Source organism: Copidosoma floridanum, unplaced genomic scaffold (assembly GCF_036245765.1).
Source record: "Copidosoma floridanum isolate Cflo_tuat_1 unplaced genomic scaffold, Cflo_Japanese_pri ptg000021l, whole genome shotgun sequence".
NCBI lineage: Eukaryota > Metazoa > Arthropoda > Insecta > Hymenoptera > Encyrtidae > Copidosoma > Copidosoma floridanum.
The window spans coordinates 5256228-5278568 of NW_028321898.1; the positions used below are offsets into that span (position 1 = coordinate 5256228).

Sequence of the window (22341 nt, forward strand, 5' to 3'; positions counted from 1 at the left end):
TCTTTCTATAACAATATTATAAAATACGTACAAAAAAAAAAAATTTTCTCATCGCGGCCCTCGGACGCACGCACAATTTAAAGGCGAAAAAAAAAGAAAGGAAAAGTAAACGTATGTCAAAGTTTTCTGGTTGTACAACACCTAATGTACGGTAAAACAAATAATAGGATAAATTATAAGTTATTATATTTTGCAACACTTAACAAGAAAGGCATTGTCAAAAAAAAAAAACTATGAGAAAAAGTGTTTATAATAAGAAAATTGTATGTTTACACTAAGAACTGTAAGAAAAAATGTAACGATAATAATAATAAATAAATAAATAACAATTATCAGTACTGTATTTCTGTAAGAACAAAAAAAACATGAAAAAAAAAAAACAATCAATTGAAAAACATTTTTAACAATACGAAAAAAAGGATTTAATAACAAAATATTTACAAGTACACTTACGATTATATGTGACACACTTCAGAATAATGTAATTAGTAGATTTCAAAGAGCGTGAGACATGCGAAGTTTAAAAGAAAAATCTTATTTTCAAAATACTTTGATTTTAACTATCAAGAAATACAACTGGAAATTTTTACCCGTCGCGCACTCAGCTATAATCCGTCAATTACTCTATTCATAGTCAATCCTGATATTCCTTAGCTACTATCAAAATCAACAGCCAAAATAGATAGACCCTAGTTTAACTTTACATATCGTCGGTTGGAGATCACGGTGAAAAAAGCTACGATTGTATAATTCATCAAAAGATTTAGATGGAACAGTTATCAAGGGATCATAACAACTATTGAAAATTCTGAAAATTCGTCTTATACAACAATATTAAAATAAAACCGAACAAAGAGAAATACTCACACACAATTGGTTTGAAAGCCATGTAACATAAGGTCTCCTCTATTGTATAAGGGATCAAAATCACAATTAAATCTGAGGCAGCATTCCACCATGCCAATCACAATAGCATATACATGCATAGTAACACAACATTACAGAGCCTATAGGACACAGTTCTCCAAAAAAGTACAACGGCTGTCAATATATATAATAAAGAAAAAATTTTTATTCATACAAACATGTGTATTTATACAGGAAAAACCCTACTCATAAGAATAGTATGAGTCATCAGTGTCATAAACAAAGTCAGAACATCTTAAGCAGATACCTATGATATGATTCTTTAGAATCCGCAGCGAGCATAAAACAAAGATTGCCAGAATGATTGAGCAATCCTGCTACTGAAGCACCGCACGGTAATATCAGTGAATATCAATACTACAATGGCAGAAAACATATGCATCAGAAAAAAAAAAAACAACTGTCGGCTAACAAGAGTATGTCTCCAGTGCAAAAAGAGCTAAATATTTGCGGGTCATACAAAAATGAGAAAAAAAAAAAACCAACAAAATTTTGCCTACAAATACTTACGAATTGCCTATGAATTTTCCCTTTTAACAATAGACACCTTCCTCAAGCAGAAAAAAAAACAACATTTATTATAGCTGAGAAACATTTTTAATTAACATCGGGTGAAAAAAAAACATACATTTTATATATGATTAAATCGCATATGAAACAAACACATCCTTCAGAGTCCACTAGTAAAAGTAATGAAAAAAAAAGAAAAGAAAAAACGATGCTATACTCTCTAAGAAAACTAGTATAAGCGTTTTGTACACAAAAAAAACTCGGCTATGGAAAAGTAAGAATTTAATATAAGGCAAGAAAATATACGTGTAAAAGGGGTGCAAGATATACCTACCGAATAGAAAAAATCTATTCACGCAATAAGTTATTAACAGATTAATTGTCCTATATTACATTGGGTACAAAGATTCAGTATATTTACTCAACACGCTTTCTCCACCTTCATTACAATGGTCGCATTTAAGTGCCATTTCCCATGAGAGGGGCCCCTTTTACTAATACGTGTTATAGATTGTTTACAGATAACGACGAACACAACAGAAAGCGAACAGTAGATGAGACAACATCGGAAAGCACCACTCTGCACCCTATGGATCAACTTGAACGATTAATAGCAATAATGGAAAAGGAGGACAGCCATAATAATAAAATTATACTTAGATAAGAATGAATACGTGTAAATAGTAACAAGTGCATACTCGACAACGATCATAAAACATTTGGGGGTCAAAATTGGTAATATTAGTATGTAATACAAATAAGCAGAAAATAATTGGAATTATGGATTTTTTTGAGTAACTTAAATATGATATTAAATGAACTCTATCACAGACATTTTCGAATCGAATGTATCGAAAAATATAATATAAAATATTAGAAGTGATGGAAAAAAAAATTAATAATAATAATAATAATAATAATAATAACATTAAGAATAACTATAACGTTGATAAAAATAGCAAAACTGGTAACAACATTAGAAATAAGTTAAACAGTAAGTCCTTGACAAGCGATATTCCTTGACAACGAAACAAAAAAAAAAAAAACAAAGTATAAAACTGACAATTATATTAATTATTGTTTAATGCAAAACAAATTTGTATTATAAATCATTATAGAGTGTATTTGTACATAAATAAAAAGCAAAAAAAGAAAAGTTAAACAATTGTGTAACGTAAGTAATTAGGAAAACTTTATAAAAAATTTTTTGTAAGAGAAAAACGCGCAAACAATAAACAAAAATGTATACAAATAAAATACAGCGAAATAAACCACTATAGGAAATAGGGACAGAGCACTTCAAAACATCGTCTTTCCTCTAATAGAAAATACTTTACAACACAAACAACATAACACAAATACTATTCTATCACAGACATACAGATGAGGGAGAGAATCGCCGCCAAGGACGTCGGCGTCACGGCCTCAGACGTGTTACGTACGATAGCATACAGCTATGCGTGCGTGCGCTTCCGCTGGTTTGGGCCTAAAAAATAGGAACATAAGGAAGAGAAGTGATAGGGAAGGGAGAGCAAAGGAAGATAATAAAGGGGAGATTAGCTAGAGACACGAGAGCCGAAGGACGAAGTCCGCGAGACTAGAATACACACGCAACTTCCCTTAAACATAAAAGAAATATAATTAAGTATAAGTTAACCTTAACTCAACCTATTATTCATTCCGACACCGTAAGCCCCACGTAACATACGTCAACATTCCAAAATATTACATATTCGATAATAAAGTAAAAAAATGAAAAAGACAAAATTTACAAAAAAAAATTACCGTAAGTGAAATAAATGTTGTTTCTCCGAAAGACAAAGAAAAGTTTGACTTGAAATTAAAACTAAACAAAGTTAGAGGTAAAACATGATTTTCCGATATGAAAACTTTTAATAATATTGTTTGTGATACATATCAAGAAATAGCTATTACTATGGATTTCGTAAAAAATGATTTACTCATTGACAATATTCTTATAGAAGCTAGTAATGTGATGTTACTTTTTTAATTACGTAATTTTTTTGCATGGTTTATGAAATCGAAAAATTTTTAAGAAAGTACAAGTAGGCTAAAATATAAAAAAAAATTTTTAAGAGCTTCGATGGCTTAGTAGCCAGCGTGCTGGCCTCCTAGCCGAAGATACTCAAGGAGTCGTGGGTTCGAATCCCGTCAAAATTGATCGAGATCTTTTCTCGATCTTTTCCGGTGGCGTAAGTGTCCAGGATGCCGAAACACCACTCATCTGAATTTTTTCTGGTGATGTCTGGACCTCCAGGGGCTTCCTTTGCGAAGAAAAGCCAGCACCTGGCCAGCTCATCGACTAAAGTCACTGGGGCCAGCACAAAAGATTCGCATACTAAGGGAAATAGGATGGTAGTTATGAACAAAAAAAACTAGAAGGGTATTGGGATATAAGATAAGAAAAAACCCTGGAATAAGTATACGTTGAACCACCACCACCACCATTACTGATACTACTACCACTACCACTACCACTACTACTACCCCCGGGTGGGGTTTTCGCTAGTTTCTCCATACCGGGCGCTTCCCCTGGGTGACGGATAGGGGCATCCTCTTAAAATATGAGGTAACAATGGGCAGCTGGGGTGGCTCTCTGTGGTGGTGGTCGATGGCAAGGATCGGGAGGCGTGTGTGGCGTTGGCTTAATTCGCTTTTTGCTGCTGCCGCAGGTGGCACTCCATTGCTTGATGCAGGCCAACAAAAACTAGCACCCGTCGTGTATAGAAGTGAGCGGTGGTTAAAACATTCTCCTCAGATACATGCATCACACACTCTCACTAAACAAACACAGGGACACTTACGGATTGTTCTGGGTTGCGTGTGCCGGGTCCTTTTCCGGGCTTGCGTTAGAGGCCTGGCGGCCGGTGAAGCCGGATGATTAGACCCAGGTAAGTCTGAGTAACCACATCTGATATGGCTGTACGCCTCATAAACGAAAAAGACGTGGTGGGCCGACTAATCTGGGCTTACTATTACTGAGAAGGCTATATGGTGGCACCTTAGTGCCTTACGCCAGCCCGTTTTGTTGGGTTCTCTGCCTGGTTGTGGGACTGTACACCTGTCGCTCGTCTCGCTGGGATGACCGTTGTATACCAACATATGCATACATTACACACAAACACCATTCTTACTTTTGTTACTCAACGCCAGGGCGGTCTCCACGGGTGGGACTGAGGGAGAGAGGCAACTCCCGGCCGGCCAGATTAAGTAGCAGTTTTCTCTGGTAACAGAGAGGGCTGCTGCCCTGGTTTTTAGCCTTTCCAAATACTTATTTCTAGAAAAAAAGGGTGGTACTGGCCTTTGCGGGTCAGTACGAAACAAAAAAAGATGCCAAAATGAAAAACGTCGATGCAAAACTAGTACTCTAGGCGGTAACCTCTCTGAGGAAATCCGCCGGCAGTTCCGATCCGGTGAAAGCCCGAGTGACTGTCGCAGGCCCCACGGATTTCGGGGGGGGGGGGTACAAATACGTGTCTCATGGCCAACAGGGATTGCTAAATGTTTCATGGCCTTTTCTTACAGACAAAGGACGAAGAGTAAGCCTGTCGAGTATAGACACTAACGACACCGAGGACAGCAACGTGTCAGTATTTAGCAACCAGACCCGGGAGGAGCTTGCCTCTTTAGAAGAAAGTGTCGCTATGCTCAGAGTAAAGCGACAGCAAGTTGCTGATAAAGTCCAATCAGCAACAAAATATATTACAGAAACGCTACAAGCAATCAACAATAAGAACGGTAACACAGCAAAAGCTGTTAAAAATGGGCTCAAAGCTGCGCTTAAACACTTCGAAGAGGCAGAGGTAATAAGAAAAGGCTTTCTTTCTGAAGAAGAAGTGTTTGTAAACTCTTGGAAGGCGTCATTGGAAACCCTGAAGTGGAAGGAATAAAGGCGAGATAATTTTCGACGGCATGTATAGAAAAAAATCATGAACACTGCCCTAAAGAACAAAGAACGAAGTACAAGGAACCGGAGCCCATCGGACAGCCCTTAGAAATGCCAGCAAACCATGTCTTAAAAAAAAAAGAAAACAGGCAGTGGCAAACAAGAAGAAATTCTCCTGAATGAAAAAGCAAGCCAGAAGAAAAAAGTGGATGCGACAACAACAGTAGTAGTGAAGATGGCTGAAGGGCAGACCTTTGCAAAGGTGCTAAAAACAATGGAGGCAAACTTTGACCCTAATAAGGCTAATGTGGCAGTCCAAAGTGTTGTCACTACTAAAAAAGAAGACATACTTATTAAGGCCAAAGGCATAGAGAATGCTATTGCATTCTCACAGCAAATTGAAAAGTCGGTAGCCAGACAGGGTATTGTCAAAATAAACCAGAAAAAAGTGACACTAGAGGTCCAAGACCCGGATGCTATTGTAGACGAAGATAAGGTAAAAGCGGCTTTCGCTAAAACTTTTGGACTTAGGAGCCTGAAGCCAGAAGTACCTCTCTCAAAACCAAATGCTAGAGAACAGAGGCTGGCGTTGATAACGGTGGTCGAAACAACTGCCAGACAAGCAGAAGAGGAAGGCATGTTAATAGTCGGCTTTGTAAGCTGCCGAATCCGAAGAAGAATTGAAGTTACAAGATGTTACAAATGCCTGGGATATGGACACGTCTCTGGCAACTGTAAGGAAGAAAACAGATCCAAGCTTTGCTTCCAGTGTGAAAGCTCAAACCACTGTGTTCAGGCCCAGCACGGTGCTTCCTTTGCCCAACAACGGACAACAAGCACGAAGCAGGCAGCGGAAGCTGCCCTCTATTTAGAAGAGCCCTAAAAGAGGCCAGGAATAAGGCCCAAGCAGGATCAAAATAAGGCAGAAAGGCCTTAAGTTGAAAGACAGGCTTATGTGGACCCACGCTGCACTGGGTACTTCTTACCTATCAGCAAGGGTAAGCATTAAGCTCATAGTGGTGCTGGCTAAGTAGGCGGCCTTCTATGGAGCGCAAGACAAAGTGCTGATACTCAGGGACCTCGAGTCTTTTTCAGGACTCGAGAGGATCAGCACCTCTAGCAAATGGTGGCGAGTTAGCTCGTTAATGCTGTGAGATACGATGGTTTCCCTGGTGGCTCCGTCCTGAAGTAATGCTAACGCGGTTCCGGGGTGGAACAAAAGCCACGCGGCATTAGGGGTTGTTTTATTGGGTATGGGTGGTCTAATAAAAAAAAATTTACCAAGTCCCACACTACCGCTGTTTCGGCGGTGTGCGTTAATGCATTTCCCTTTTCTTCACATTAAAAAAAAAATAAAAAAAAAATACTCTTCCTACTGCTGCTTGTACTTCTTTAAAATTATTTTTGTTGAAGATTGTAAAGATAATGAAAATTCGGCTCTTTTACATTTAAATAAAATTTTTAATTCTAATAAGAAATCTTGGGAGGAGTTTGGTTTATCAGAACTAATTAAACATACAGAAGAAAATTCAGTTAATCACACAATCGAAAGTGAAACGTACAAAGCAAAATTTTGTGAAATGTTTATGGAAATAAATAATGATCAAAAACTTTTCTTTGAAAAAGTTACCACATTTAAAAACAAAACATTTTTTATTAACAGTCCTGGTGGTTCTGCTAAAATTTTTTTATATAAAACGTTAACATGTTATTTTATTTTAATAAAAAAAATTTTTATCTATGGCTTGAACAGGGATAGCTTCGATTTTATTACAAAAAGGAATGACGAACCAGAGAACTTTTAGATTACCACTGAATTTAAATTCAATTGAAAGTGCTTTTTTAGGATTACAATTTGATAAAAAAAATTACAATAAGTTGATGTCATAATTTAGGACGGAGCTTTTATGATACCAAAAAAAGCCTTAGAAATAGTCGACAGAACTCTAAGAGATTTGTGTAATGCAAACACACCGTTTGAAAATAAATTAATAATTTTAGAAGGTAATTTTGGTCAAATTCAACCAGTAGTCAAATATGGTAATAAACTCAACACAACAGCAGATGACTACTAGAGGAAAAGTAGGTTAGGCCTTGTGGGAGAAATTAAATCCTAAATTTTTTTTCGTGGTAGAAAAGGTGGTAAACCTAAAAAGTTAGTGGATTAAATATTTTCAACCTCACAAGAGTTAGGTTTTTTTTTTTTCATACGATAAAATTGTTTATTAAGGCTAAAACCATTTCTTCAAAAGTACGTACTACAGTTAACCCTATATTCAGCTACTTGTTTTGTTGCTGCTGTTGTCGCTGTTGCCACTGGCTCAGAGGTAAACAAACAGCTTGATGTTAGGTTTAACTGTACGTCGTACCTTCAAAAAAATGTTTTCGTCTTTAGGAAACGACTTTATCGTAAGAAAAAAATAACAACCTAACTCTCATAAGGTTAAAAATATTAAATCCAATAACTTTCTATGTTCAACACCTTTTCCACCACGAAAAAAAAATGAAAACCTAATTTGTCCCATTAGGCCTGTATTACTTTTCTTCTAGTAGTCATACATACATCGCAATGTCACGTGGTACAGGCATATTCTCAATATCTGTATAGGCAGTGCCATGTTTGAAAGAGATGTATATAAACATACTCTCTGTTATGGAGGCTCTTTTCTCTAACGCCTTCTGAACTGAGCTTGCCAATTAAATAGCCCTATTGATATACTGATGTACTTCAATTCTGTATGCACAAGTCGAAAAAGCGACTTAGCCAATGCGCCAGTATGGTTCATCTGTTGGAACAAATAGTTTTGCGATATGACGCATCATATTATGACAGGTCACATGGCAGTCATATTACCAGTGATTTCGTGACCAAGTTTTTGTATGACTAACTCTAAATTTTTTAGTAAGTCTAAAGTATATAGAACGGCTGCAATTATATAAAATGGCTGTAACTGTATAGAACGGAAATAAAATTTTTGTCTGGGGTCTATCAATATTATAGCACAGCTCAACTACTGCAGTCGAAAATACTTTAAAATCCGTGGACCTGCTGATGGACTGTCGAATACTGGCTGGCAAATATTAATGTATAGACAGATGCAGGCTATAGTACCAACCATAACATAACTTATGGTCTATGTACGTATATAGCTGATACCTTAGTTGTCTTTGTTTTACGCCAGTGAAAACTAAATAAAAGCAAGAATAATGTTGAATCTAATAAAATAATTTAGTTCTCCTAATACAAATTTGAAAAAATGTATTTTAAAGACTAGTAGATTTTATGATGATAAATTGTTTTTAAAGTAATACGTAATGCGATAGTTTTCTTGTCCAATTCTTAATAATTTTTAAACTATTCTTCCCTTTATATCTTATGACAAAATTCACGACCACAATATTTCATGACAAACACATACTAGTCACAATTCGGTATGTCATAAGTTTTTTCATGACGCGTAAGATCGCAACTCTAGGTGCAAAGCAAGTAATGAACATGTAACGCCACTTACAAAGCTACAGCAACCACAATTTTTTTCAGTATGTCTACGTTAAACTATTTTGTACTTAGTATTAGAGTTCTTCGAGGTGAGGGTAAAGATTATGCCATGAAAGAGTAATTTTGATACGAATGTTAATTCAGCACCTTGGAATACATGGGAAATGTTAGCTTATGCATGGCATACCCTACCACTTTTTTTCAAGTCCCGTGTTATCAATAACGTTCTCTTGCTATTTTTCTGATAAATAAACTAAACCTGAATTTTAAAAGGAATCAAATATTAATGAAAAGAGATGTATTTTTATTTGTCAATTACCAGAATAATTATGCAAAAAAGCATGTAGAGAGGAAACTTTAACTTGTTGCCTAGTTGCAAAAATTTAGTTTTTTTTTTAACTTACAGAAAGATCAAGAATGTTTCTAACCTTCCCGTAACTAATGTACGTTTTATTTTATTTGTTTGTATACTAATAAAAATATCAGCAGTAGATAGACGCCGATTTCCGAACTCAAATTTTATTTAATAGAAGGTACAGATAAGTAGATTAAAACTACTTAAGAGAAAAAGCATAATTTGATCTAAAAACCATACAAGCAGTGCCCGTGCAGTATACCAGATTATAGTTTATTTTTCTGTTCTATAATTTTATAAAATACAGCATCTTGATATTTACTATTATCAATAAAAAATGTTTTCCCTAGAATAAAAATACTTTAATTCAAAGTAAAAATTTCATATCAAATTAATCGGACATGTTTGAGCAAAATATAAAATATTTTTTTAATTTGAAACAGAAAAAATAGTTGAAAAGAAGGACTCATGCTGATTTGCTAGCAGTGGTGTTAATTTTTTTTTATTTCAAAAAATTTGCATTTTTATTGAACATTTTATCTTGCAAGCTTTACGTAACTCTTTAAAATACTTTCAGCTGGATAATGTTAGGTAACAACAAAATCTTTTTAACTATAACTATGATACAAAAATGTGTATGAATGTATGCCGATATATGTTTAATTTTTTACAGGCACTCCCTAGCATTTAATAAATGAATATTTAAGGTAACGTTAAAAGAAGCCTCTGAGTTTTTAAATTAGCCACTTTTTTTTACTTCAGTCTAAAACGTCCAACATTATTGAATCATTGCATAAGAAAGTCGCATATCGGTAGACCACAATTAAAGAGATTTAGAATACTCTTAACGATTATGTAATCTACAACTAATTATTGAATATAGTAGGATGCAATAAAACAACTGACCAACCTTGGTTCACTTTCTCGTTTTTCTTCTTCTTTACTCCAAACTTTCAAAAAATATAGAAGCAGGTATCCTATTTTCGACTTTATTAATAACAACTCAACTAAAAATCTTGAAAGCAATTTTTTTCTACCATCATCTTCTTTGCATAGCTGAAATTGATTTCTAAACATTACAAAGAGCGGTGTGCTAATGCTATCCATATAAAATTCGTCGTTTTGACTCTCTCCTGGAAAAATTTCTTCATCTATTTGTACTGATAATGCGTTGGAAAGATAAGATGCTGCCAATGGAATAATCTCTGTATCGATTTCATCTTCTACAATCATTTGTACTATTTTTTCCATAAGCTGACATCTGATTTCATTGTCAGATTCTGCAATTAAATTTTCAACAACAGATTTTAACTTATCTGGCTCTAAATTAATACCTATTGTTACGATGTCATCTCTATTTATATAATTAACATGTTTCAAGGTACTTTTCCTTAATTCCAATGAGTCTAAAGAAGCTTCTTTTTTTTCAATTGCCCTGAAAAAAAGATTTAAGCATAAACTTATAATGTCAATGTATAACTTCTTATATACTACCTTAATGTCACGTCTTCTTCTTCATCACTGAATGATGGCTCCACTGTTAGCCCAATGTGATTATTTTCGTCAACATTTACTGCACTCTCAAATATGTGTTCAGTACTTATTTCTTTATTAAGCTCATCTATTTTGCCTTGAAGAATAATCTTTATGTTATAAAAGATATTGTACTCAATAGGTACACATAAACATATCTCTACTATTAAATTATTCAACATTTTTTTCCATACGCTACGTTTCATCTTATCCCACACCTTCTTCTGGTTTACTAGACGCACTATAAACGATCTTAACTAAATTTGAAAAGTATTGTACGTACAAAATTACTGTCATAAGTGAATCGAACATTCAATATAACGAGTGAAAATTTTTTCTTGGCAAATAACAAAAAGCCGCTCAGTATGTATTGACAGACCCAAAATTTTTTTGGGTAGAGTGCAACTGTGGATTAACGGCTGTTAAACATGTAATATTTGAGTTCTGATGACAACAAATTGTACGAATGAACGCACATCTTCAAAATTAAAATAAATTTAAAATCGATTAAGAACTCTTCTGAAGCAAAATTAGATCAATAGTCGCTGACGATTATAAAATGAAATTTACTGAAATAAATATTAGCTACGACAATATAATCAAAGATTTTGCGCAAAAAAATCGCGAAAAATATTTACGTAATTTACATTGTTCACAGGCTTAATTTTTCATAGTATGTTTCATAAAATAAATAGATCATTAAAAATTATTTCCAAACTACGTTTGTGTTATTTTTTAACAATTTGACAAACAGCTCTCCTGACATAGGCGCCTTTTAACATTTGCCTAAGGCCTCACATATAAGTAATCTAGCGTTGAGTCCGCTAAACTACAAATCAGGTGGCTAAGCTCATGATAAGCTTAATAAATGGTTCAAAATTTAAACTGACACGACCTTTGCCCAAAAATTGAACCAACATTTAGGGCTGCAACTTACAGTGTCTCCTTCAGTAGTAAGGGTACTCTTTTTTCAGAGACTGTCATGTATATGAAATTCAAGGGGCGGCCCAATTACCAACTCTGTTGAATCAGTAAACGTGCAAAAATTAAAATTATTGTGAAGGTAAGAGGGGTGGATCATGAGTCGGCTTTTAAAATAAAAAATATTAAAAATACATTCTATATTAATACTTTTTATAAAAATACACAGTTTTTTATTATGCTGATATATAGATTTTAAAAATCAAATGTTAAACAACGTTTTAATACAGTGCGGTACTATTAATTCTATTTGTTAGAAATGTATGTTATTTAAAAATATTTCTAAAAAGTATGTAGTTAACTCTAAAATTACCGTGTCAAAATTAGTTTCCAAAAAGAAATTACCGATCGTAAAATCAAGATTTATTTGACATTTTTTATTAAGTATGAGAAGTCATTCTTTATCAGCTTCACCATAGACGACACATTGATTTTATTTACTAGAATCACACTTAATTATGATTGTACATCATTATTATTATAACTACTATTATTACCATTATTTGTAAATCATTTTAAGTCCAAACTCTTTAAAATGACAAAGTATAACGATAATTTTCAAATGGTAGTAAGCAGGTCAATAAAGTAATGCGAAAAACAACATAATAGTTATACATACAGTGACTATAATAAGAAAGGTTTATTATAGTGCATGAGGTTTCTGCGTAAAAAAGGGAGAGTCGTGAAAAGCTCTGCATGACGAGGCGAAATATTGACTAGTACATAAATAAAAATATTTTGTTCAAGAAAATCAAGTGCTATTTCAGTGTGGATGTAAACCCTGCATAGTCATTATAAGAGATTAAACTTACATATTAGTCTGAACTAGTAGCGAAAGCTCAAATTTAAAGTAAACACATTGATACATAAATTACCGTTTTACAAGATAAAAGAAGCAAAATTAAAGCGATGATTTTAATCTCCTAGGGTGAGACACCTAAGTTTTTTATCTTTAACAAAAAAATAAAACAGTCAGTAGACGTTTTCTTTCCTTCCACCACTGTTCAGTGACTAGGTAAGTACTTTATTCTTGGATGATTGTAGATAGGGCATTCCAAAATAACATGTCTCAAGGACTCTAGTGAGTCTTGGCTACATAAGGTACACTTTTCTGATTTTAGTAGGTTGGTTATAGTCGTACAGGTATAGAAAACTAATTCATTAAAGAGTCTGCTATTGGCGATACATCAGTCTCGAGTCTAGTGATGTAGCGAGAGGTGCAATTAGGTAAGCGAAGTGGCCATTTATAAAAGAGGGTATGGATTTTTTCAAACTCTCGTATATTTAAGAAACCCCACACGTTGAGATCATAGAGGACGGTACACGAAACTAAGGCATTGAAAAGCTTCACAGCACTGAGCCAATTCTAATTCTAGCGTGCAGTTAAAATATCCCACATTACACCAAATGCAACTCTGCCTTTGGTTCACAGCAGGCTTAAGCGATCCTGATGACGGAAACATCACGCTTAAGTATGTAAATTGCTTTACAATTTCTAATTCCTCGTTGCTAAATTTTATTGCTTTTCTTATCTTGGACTTGCCTACCCACTAAGTGATATCACAATAGTTTTTTTAAATTAATTTCTAGTTTTTTTAATCTGTAGTATTCTGCAAGAGTATCTAATTTACTTTGCATTTCAATTGCATTTCCAGATAAGAGAATCAGATCATCCACAAAAAGGAACATTTTGATTTGCTTATCAACATTTATTTGGCCTGCACTTTCAAAACACGAAACTATTTCATGAATCGGGATAGAGAACAGAAGAGGACTCAAAAAATCGCTCTGAAGAACATGCACAGTCAACTTAATTGTGCCAGTGCCCGTGGCCAGTGTTAATTTTACTCTAATCTTACAGTCATTTAGTTGATACTCTGCAAAATATTATTCTCAAGGTAAGTCCAGCATCATAGAACGTTGTCTACGGAGTACTATGATCTACAGAGTCGAAAGCCTTTCTAAAATCTACAAAACTATTCTTCCCTTTATATCTTATGACAAAATTCACGACCACAATATTTCATGACAAACACATACTAGTCACAATTCGGTATGTCAAGTTTTTACATGACGCGTAAGATCGCAACTCTAGGTGCAAAGCATGTAATGAACATGTAACGCCACTTACAAAGCTACAGCAACCACAATTTTTTTCAGTATGTCTACGTTAAACTATTTTGTACTTAGTATTAGAGTTCTTCAAGGTGAGGGTAAAGATTATGCCATGAAAGAGTAATTTTGATACGAATGTTAATTCAGCACCTCGGAATACATGGGAAATGTTAGCTTATGCATGGCATACCCTACCACTTTTTTTCAAGTCCCGTGTTATCAATACGTTCTCTTGCTATTTTTCTGATAAATAAACTAAACCTGAATTTTAAAAGGAATTAAATATTAATGAAAAGAGATGTATTTTTATTTGTAAATTACCAGAATAATTATGCTAAAAAACATGTAGAGAGGAAACTTTAACTTGTTGCCTAGTTGCAAACATTTAGTTTTTTTTTTAACTTACAGAAAGATCAAGAATGTTTCTAACCTTCCCGTAACTAATTTACGTTTTATTTTACTTGTTTGTATACTAATAAAAATATCAGCAGTAGATAGACGCCGATTTCCGAACTCAAATTTTATTTAATAGAAGGTGCAGATAAGTAGATTAAAACTACTTAAGAAAAAAGCAAAATATTATTCTCAAGGTAAGTCCAGCACCATAGAGCGTTGTCTACGGAGTACTATGATCTACAGAGTCAAAAGCCTTTCTGAAATCTACAAAAATAGCGAATAGCTTTCCTCCTGGCTTGGAAGCCACGGCTGTTGCCTTGTTTGCTTGCAAGGTAAATATGTTGTCAGCACAGGATCTGGCTCTCCAAAAGCCCACTTAGCATTTCGAAAGCAGACTAATAGCTACACTCCATTTAGAAACACGATTTATAATTACTGAGGTAAGAATCTTAAGCATGACGATCATCAGGGTGATCCATCTGTAGTTGACTGGACCTTGCCAAGCTCTCTTCTTGTAAAGAAGACTTATATCAGAAACACACCAGCTCTCCGGAATTTCTCCTGACTCCAAGATGTCATGTAACGTACTCATTAGAAAGACTACTCATCTTATTAGTAAGGCTTTGAAAAATTCAATAGAGATTCTGTCTCGGCCAGGAGCTTTTTCTCGCTTCATTTCTTTGATTACATAAAGCACCTCCAGTACAGATATCTCAATATCCAGGCGAAGGTGACACGCATCAATAAAAGTGCTTGGTGAATCATCCCGTGGTGGGTACACCTCTTTATGAAAGCTTCCGTTTTTTTCTTTGGGTATAGAACAGGAAGTATTTACAGCAGCCAACTTTTTTTGTTGCTGGCTTGTAAAGAATTTTTTTTTTTTTTATATAAAATAGTTCAGCCCTCATAATGGTTCTGGTTCTAGGACTTTATTCAGTGATGACAAACAAACCGTTGCAAATTTTTTGCCACGCGACAGTCTCCGTCGTACCAGGGTTTATCTCTAGTAAGTGCAGGACCATCTCTGAGAGTAATATCTTGCGTCATTTATACTGTACCCGCCATTTTTTTTATGGTTTTCACAAGAAAGTCACTTTTTGAAGACGCGCCTTCTAAGGCCATTATATCCACTTTAAAGAATTCCTCGAAAAATACGTCCATCGCGACAGTTGTAGAAGACCATTTTAATTTGTTAGTCTTCAAGGGTCTGTATTTGTTGTCCCTCACTTTGTGCGAACCCAAGAACACAGTAGGCTAAGTTAAGAAAACAAGAGAAAGGTGATATGAGCTGCCCAAGTCAATCACAGGAAAATCGCTGAAGGTCTCTAAGCCAATGAGATTTTCCAATATATAGTCAATAAAACTTGAACCTGCATTACCCGCAAAAGTGAAAGCTCCCTGAGGATCTGCGACACTCCTGCCATTCAGCACGGTCAAGCCCAAAATCTCCATCACTTCTTGAAGCTTAAGTCCTTGTTCATTGAACCTCATTACCAAAAAAATCTCATTACACCCCAATAGCCACAAAAACTGCACTAGGTTTTCGTTAACAAGCAACGCCAGGCCTCCACTTGATCTGCCTACCGATCATGTCCTGATAGCCAAGCTCTCATGCAAAGCAAAATCAGCAAAACCAGAAGGCAGACCTTTGATCCTATTGCTTGTACACATCACTGAAAGGCCAATTCTGATGTAGTCTATGAGGGGCTCATTAAGCTCCTCGTTGGTAACTTCTGTTAAATGTGTATAACCTTGCAAATTCCAAAATAAAAACTTGTACTTACTTTTGGAGTATATAATATCTGAGCGCATGTAGGATCCATGCAGCTTAATCGTTAACAAAGTAATAATCACCAGCTGATTTATGATTAAAAGGTACGAGGTAAATGGGGTAGGGGAGAGAGGAGCGCGACAGAGGCATTCTTAGTGAGGCCATCCTCTACCACAAGTCTTACCACATCTCTTCAGATTTGGGTAATACCTGTAACTCTCTGCTAACCAACTCACATTAACTGATTCTTATCTCTCAAGTCAGCTGCAATTTTCATCTACTTGCTCAGTAGAACTCTCTCTCTTTCTTTCTTTTTCTTTCTCTCTCTCTCTCTCTCTCTCTCTCTCACTCTCTCTCTCTCATAAATAAATAGCTTTCAAATCAAATCAAATCTCTCTCTCTCTCTCTTCGTAAGATCATTAAAAATAAAATATTTCTGATCCTCTAAGGTTAAGCTTGCTCTTCATAATCGTCAACTTATCCTTCTGTTTGGATAGCGTAACGATAAAAAGATCCCTCTTCTTTGCTTTGATGCGTGTGAATTTTTCAACCGCGACGTCGATTTTCAGTTTTTCTTTTGACAAACGATTAACTTTTCCTTCGAGGTGGTTCAACCCAGCGGGAAGACCAGTAACCACTACGTTATTTTTTCTGTTGCGTTTTCCTACGTACTCCTCCGCCATCTTAAGCCTAGTCAACCTTGAGTCAAGCTCTTCCACAGACTCGGGTGCCCTTTTTTCAAAGCCTATGCTAGATTGAAGTTAAATCGTTTTCCTACTTTCCCAATCCTATTTCTGTTTTTATCTCTCCTGGTGGTTATTTCTGAGCCATTAGGCACGGTTTATTTGATTTCATTGCCATTACGGACAGTATAGCATAGCTACCGCTTTATAAAATCTTTAGCATTATCACCTTAACCTCTTTTCTATATCTATGTTTTTACACTTCGATATTCAGTTACATTACACAGCACTTATCTAAAAATTTTCATGATTTAGAGTTATAATAGAATTTACCATTTAACTCATGCACTGCTTTTTATAAAACAGTTAATTTAATCTTAGTTTTCAATAAAAGACATAGCAATCCGCGCACACGTGTTACCTCTTGATTCAATCTCCATACTTATTAACAAAACAGTTAACTCCTCCAACATAACGTTCTAACATTAATTGACTAACGTTGCTGTGCAATGTGACGAAGTCTTTCACCTACGCATATGATAGCTTGAGTGAGTCTTAGAAAGGTGCGGTGTTGCATAACAATTGTCGTGCACAGTACGTTATCTTTTTTTCCTACCTCTATCTTCTATGTTGCTAAAAGAACTAATTTCATTCTATAAAACGATGCTAATATCAACTGAAGGCTTATAGGTTGAGGAAATGAGGAGACGACTGAACAGATTTAATTTGATAAAATTATTTATTCAACTGACTTGTCAAAACTAACTGACGACTGACTATAACGGACTTTTACGTATATACAGACTTTCTTAATTCGAGGAGAGCTAAGTGTTGCGAGTACACTTGACTATGGTCAAATCAGAACTGGCGCACACCTGACTGGCGCTGTACATGCCTCTCCTCTAACACAGGCACACATAAGCTCGCGCATGCCTACAGCCTATCGATACAGTCGTGCACTTCAACACAACTCAATATAACCCATTTGCATGCGTTTTATTTGACAGATGTTTTTATCATTAAAGTAATCATTTACAGAAAAAAATTGATCTTTAAATTTGCTCCATACATACATATTGATAATTACACCTCCTATAAACTGATGTTTGGAGAACTGTAATGAAGGTTCAAAACACTATTGATGCGTATTATAGTAAGGCCCTTTAATAATTTTTTTCGTAGCCGTCTTGTTGAGTGTATACGTATAGAGCAATACGTTTATAGTTGATGTGGTAGTGCTTGAACTGTCTGATATATTTTCAATAAAATTTATAAAAACAGGTCCTGGCTTACTATCAAAAGTTTAAAAAATTTTTGTTTCTGTTCAAGTAGATCAGTTTTATAAACCAGCGTGACGCGGTTAACTTGAATTAAAAAACACTTTATCTAAAAATTTAAAGAAATACGTACTTTCGAGTAAAATAAACGTTATCTACGCGTCGATCGTTATCTATAATACGTGAAGGTAACTGACAGTCCCATTAATTGAGTCAGTCAAAAAAAATTTGAAAACAGATGTAGGGTTGTTCCTAAATCTTTCTGAAAACATGAGGAAGAGTAAGTAACAATAGCGGTCCAAAAGTGTACAACTGTCTCTCAGCTGCAATATTTTAAATCCTTTTTGAAATATGAAGAACAGTTAAGAATAGCGGTGGAAGTGTATAATAATCCCTCAGCAAAATATTTTCAATTCTTTTCAAATATAAAGACCAATTAGGAACAGCAATGTAAGTGTGCAATTGTACCTCAGTAGCAATTTTTAACGTCATACTGTACCTGTAGAATTTTCCAAACCACGACAAGAGTAGGATTTGCCTGTATGCACCTATTAATTTTATTACACAGACGAAATTTTTGGGCCAAAAGGAGGAATTATAAGGGTACGTAAGGAAAAAGAGAAAACTTGGAAGACAATTAGTTTTCATCCAACACTCTTAGCCGAATAATATTTTCTAGCTAATACGTTACAATCACTCTAAACGTTTCATTCTATTTGAAGTCTGTTCCCTTTTCAATTTTCTTGTGCGTTAAATGACGAATAGAACCTGAGCTCTAGCACTGAACAGGCCATGTACAGGTGCCTAAGCTGCTTGTACAGGGTCTGTCTAGGCAAAAATGGCGTTTTATCTAAGTCTGTGCACAGGATCTGCTCAGGCGCCTGTACAGGCAGCATCAACTCAGGCACCTGTATACGACCTGTTGAGTGCCTGGACTCAATTTCTGTTCAGAATACTACGGTGAGGTTTTCAATCATTTATGGGCATTATTTTTTAGATTTTTATTTATAATCACTAAAATACATTTTTCATTATTAAAATCGGTTAAAATGTAAATCATTAGTCTTCTAACGAAGTCGACTCCGAGTTAGAAACGTTTGAAAAAAATCTTTTAAGACCTTATTTTTATCCTAATTAACTGCATTATTTGTTAATGCACCTAAATTTTCTTTGACATCTTTATTTTTGTGTATCTTACTAATATATAAAGCAAAAGCGCTAAAACCGTTGTAATCACTAACCGCGAAAACTACTGAACCGATTTTGTTGAAATTTTGCACACTGATTCATGATACTTCCTAGATGGTTCTAATAAAGTTTTTATCTTAAAAAATTTAATAACAATATCAATAAATGAGCTCAAAGATTTGCAAAAATACGCCAGCTTTTCACTTTAGTTCAGTAAAATCCGCTAGGTGGCGTCGACATTAAATCGAAGCTGCCTGCATCATCATTAAATAAGTGTGGTTATAATAGGCTGGAGCGTCTCCATAGTTTTGTAGTCAAGCTTCGACAATTCAATAATCTGTATAGAGAATGCTGATGACAGTATTGTAACTGGGTATCCCCGTTACGGACGACACTCTTCTCTAAGGGGAAAAGGACCTAGGTGTTTAATCACCCTGAATCTCGACAAGTGCGATGAAAAAAAAAATTAATTCCAACCGATGCCGTCTCTGCCATAATACCAGGAGACATATCTAGCCAGATCACAATCTGCTTCAACTCATCAGAGTTGTGTGGTAGTCCCACCATCCTACCTGGTGCAGTTAGAGAATTTGTGGCTACAAATGTAAGCAAGGGAAAACAGCTCTGAGGGACACGGGCAAGCCACAACGGCTACCTTCTTAGTCGTCGCGTCCCCAACGCGCTTACCCACATGTTCCCGTCTGACGATGAGCGGTTGGTTATCCGGGGAACGACCCGAAGACGAGATATTCTTTAGGCAGCGGCGTACCTCCCTCCAACACAGTTTCCGTAAATCGAGACTCCCAGGTTCAGAATCAAGCAACCCGTAGCCAGCTCTTCATCATCAATAATAAGAATAATCTGGAAGTTTCACCACTGGCGCTTTTTAGGGCCATTATAAGTATTTACGTTCCCTACTTAACCATCAATTTCATCAGTTCTTTTTACGGGCCACCTAAGTGTAAACTACCTTGCCAACAAATACATTTTTACTACCATTTCCGGAAGCGATTCGTCGACTAAAAGACTATATTAACTAAAGACGGGCACTATTAAACCAAGTCAGCCATTCACTAGCAGACGCACAAACTAACCTGCGGAGTTGTTCTTCGCAAGACTGGAAAACCCGGTGACCGACGACCCTATACTACCCTCTCGACTCTAAGCATTCAACCAGGAATCACTGATCCTCTCCAAGGTCTGCGTTGGGCAAACCTATAACAGCTATGAAGGAAAAAAAACTTGAGCCAACGGGACAGCCTCCACTGGACAAGTATCACTAACCAATCTCCCCACCTAAGATCACCAAAACAACTGAATCTGCAAATAAAAAAGGTGCTTTAGACACCAACGTCTTCGACGTTATACCGGGAGACGTTGAAAAAAAGCACTACAACTAGCCCCCAAGCTTCGGACTTAGTAATTTTTCTCCCAATCAGTCTGAGTCTTCAACAGCAAGCCAGAGAAGATCACCCTGAGGTATCCAGGCAGTCACAATTGCTATTAACTGAAATCAAGAAAGAGTTTACTTAATAAGCTCACCGGTCTTTTTTAGGCCCATCGGACGTCGAACTACCTTGCCAACAAATACATTAGAACTTAACAAAGTTGACAGAAAACAGCATTTAGGGGTCTAAAAAATTTTAAGCATACCAAAAGTCGGAAGAGGGTGGATTGGAAAAAAAACTTTAAATGTATCTAATAAATACAATTTTACTTAGGCGTCAAGAAACTAACGCAGAAAATTTTATCGAAATTGGAACAGCAGCGTCAAAATCGACAAATAAAGAATCCATTACGTGAGAGATCAGCTTTTCATTGTACCCTCAAGGCAATCTCTGAAATCTTTAAAGATCCTGCTTCAGATTTTTTAATGAGTAGAAAATGTATTTGTGTTTTTGTGGCAATAAAAATGTAGGGTTTAAGGTCCAGGACTTTGTTGCTCTGGTAATAAAGTTGTGAGATATGAGAAAAAAAATTTTTTTTTAGTATAAATTTTTTGGGGGTTTAACATCTTAACAGCTTTAAAAAATAGCCGTTTTCGTGAATTACACGGGAGAAACTGTAAATCAACGGCTTCTTATGGCCACCGATTATTTTATGGCATAAAGAACGCACGGTACTTTTCAGCATAATTATTTTTTTGAATTTTTACACCTTATTATTTGACCTAATAAACTATATGAATTCCAAAAAAATATGTTTTTAATAAGAAGATTTTTGTTCTGAGATGTATCAGGAATATGTGTAAAATTTTTTACTGAAAATGTTCCACATTACATGTCAACACACTACGGTGTTTTATTTAGTAAGTTTGGGCGAAGCCGAGACGGGGGGCTGCTAGTTACATTATGTATACGTATTGATGCCACTGCATCTAAAAATCAAATTAATTATCAAAGCATAGTATTTATTAGTCAATACAATACATACAAAAATGAACACAAAACTATACCTTTAAGACACTAGTAAAATTTTGTACTTCATAAGATTGGCTTGTTCTATTGTTCAATTATGTTCATGTAATAAAAAATAAATAAATTTTTTTTTTAAACAATAATTTACATGATTACTATGTGTACACTGATGCTACCGTTGCGCAGCGTTTCAGTTCTTCAGTCATAGACTATGTGCGTGATACACTTGGTAAAACAACGCTGGAATCGACAGACTTACCAACTAGAAGTGGTCCCTAAAACATAAGGTTTCTCCCAGGTTGCTAATTAGCCTGGATCTAACGCTGCGGCAAAGAGCACCAGCTTAACCGGCGAGCAATAGATGTCCTGGAATACGGAGTCTTTTTCGGGGAAAGGCTACACATCGACGAGTGGACCCGATGCACCAATGGTATAGAGAGTACCAGCTTAATTGGCAAGGTGTTTTACCGACGATATTCCCACTGTACTCATGGTATAATGAGGTGTGATATCAGTTAGGAGATTGGTAAAGTGAGTGCGGTAATAATAGGTCGTCATGGTAACCCGATCAAAAAAAAAAAAAAAAAAAAAAAAAGTTTGAGAAGAGATATTTATGTAATAACTATACAAGATGACGACTATCAAAATTAATAGTGTGCGAATATTAGTAAGGAATTGTAAAAGATGAAGACAAAATAAATTGAAATAATAGTGTTGATACATTTATAAATAAATATAGTTCGGCCCAATATGAATGTAAAACTGTTTATTATGTATTATGT

General features: G+C 35.4%; 1 protein-coding gene across 4 annotated transcripts in view; it reads right to left on the reverse strand.

Annotated features, from left to right (window-relative positions):
- The window catches only part of IntS3 (integrator complex subunit 3), a 254728-nt gene that overhangs the window by 202846 nt on the left and 29541 nt on the right, over positions 1–22341 (reverse strand). For 3 of the 4 annotated variants that reach the window (XM_089594308.1, XM_014361175.2, XM_089594310.1), the window contains exons 5-6: positions 10693–10828; positions 10109–10633 (exon numbers count right to left, since the gene is read on the reverse strand). In XM_089594308.1, coding sequence (XP_089450434.1) covers positions 10109–10633; positions 10693–10828 — 661 coding nt within the window. Of the gene's footprint in view, positions 1–10108; positions 10658–10692; positions 10829–22341 lie in introns of all 4 variants that reach the window. The other variant, XM_089594307.1, reaches the window with a different exon arrangement.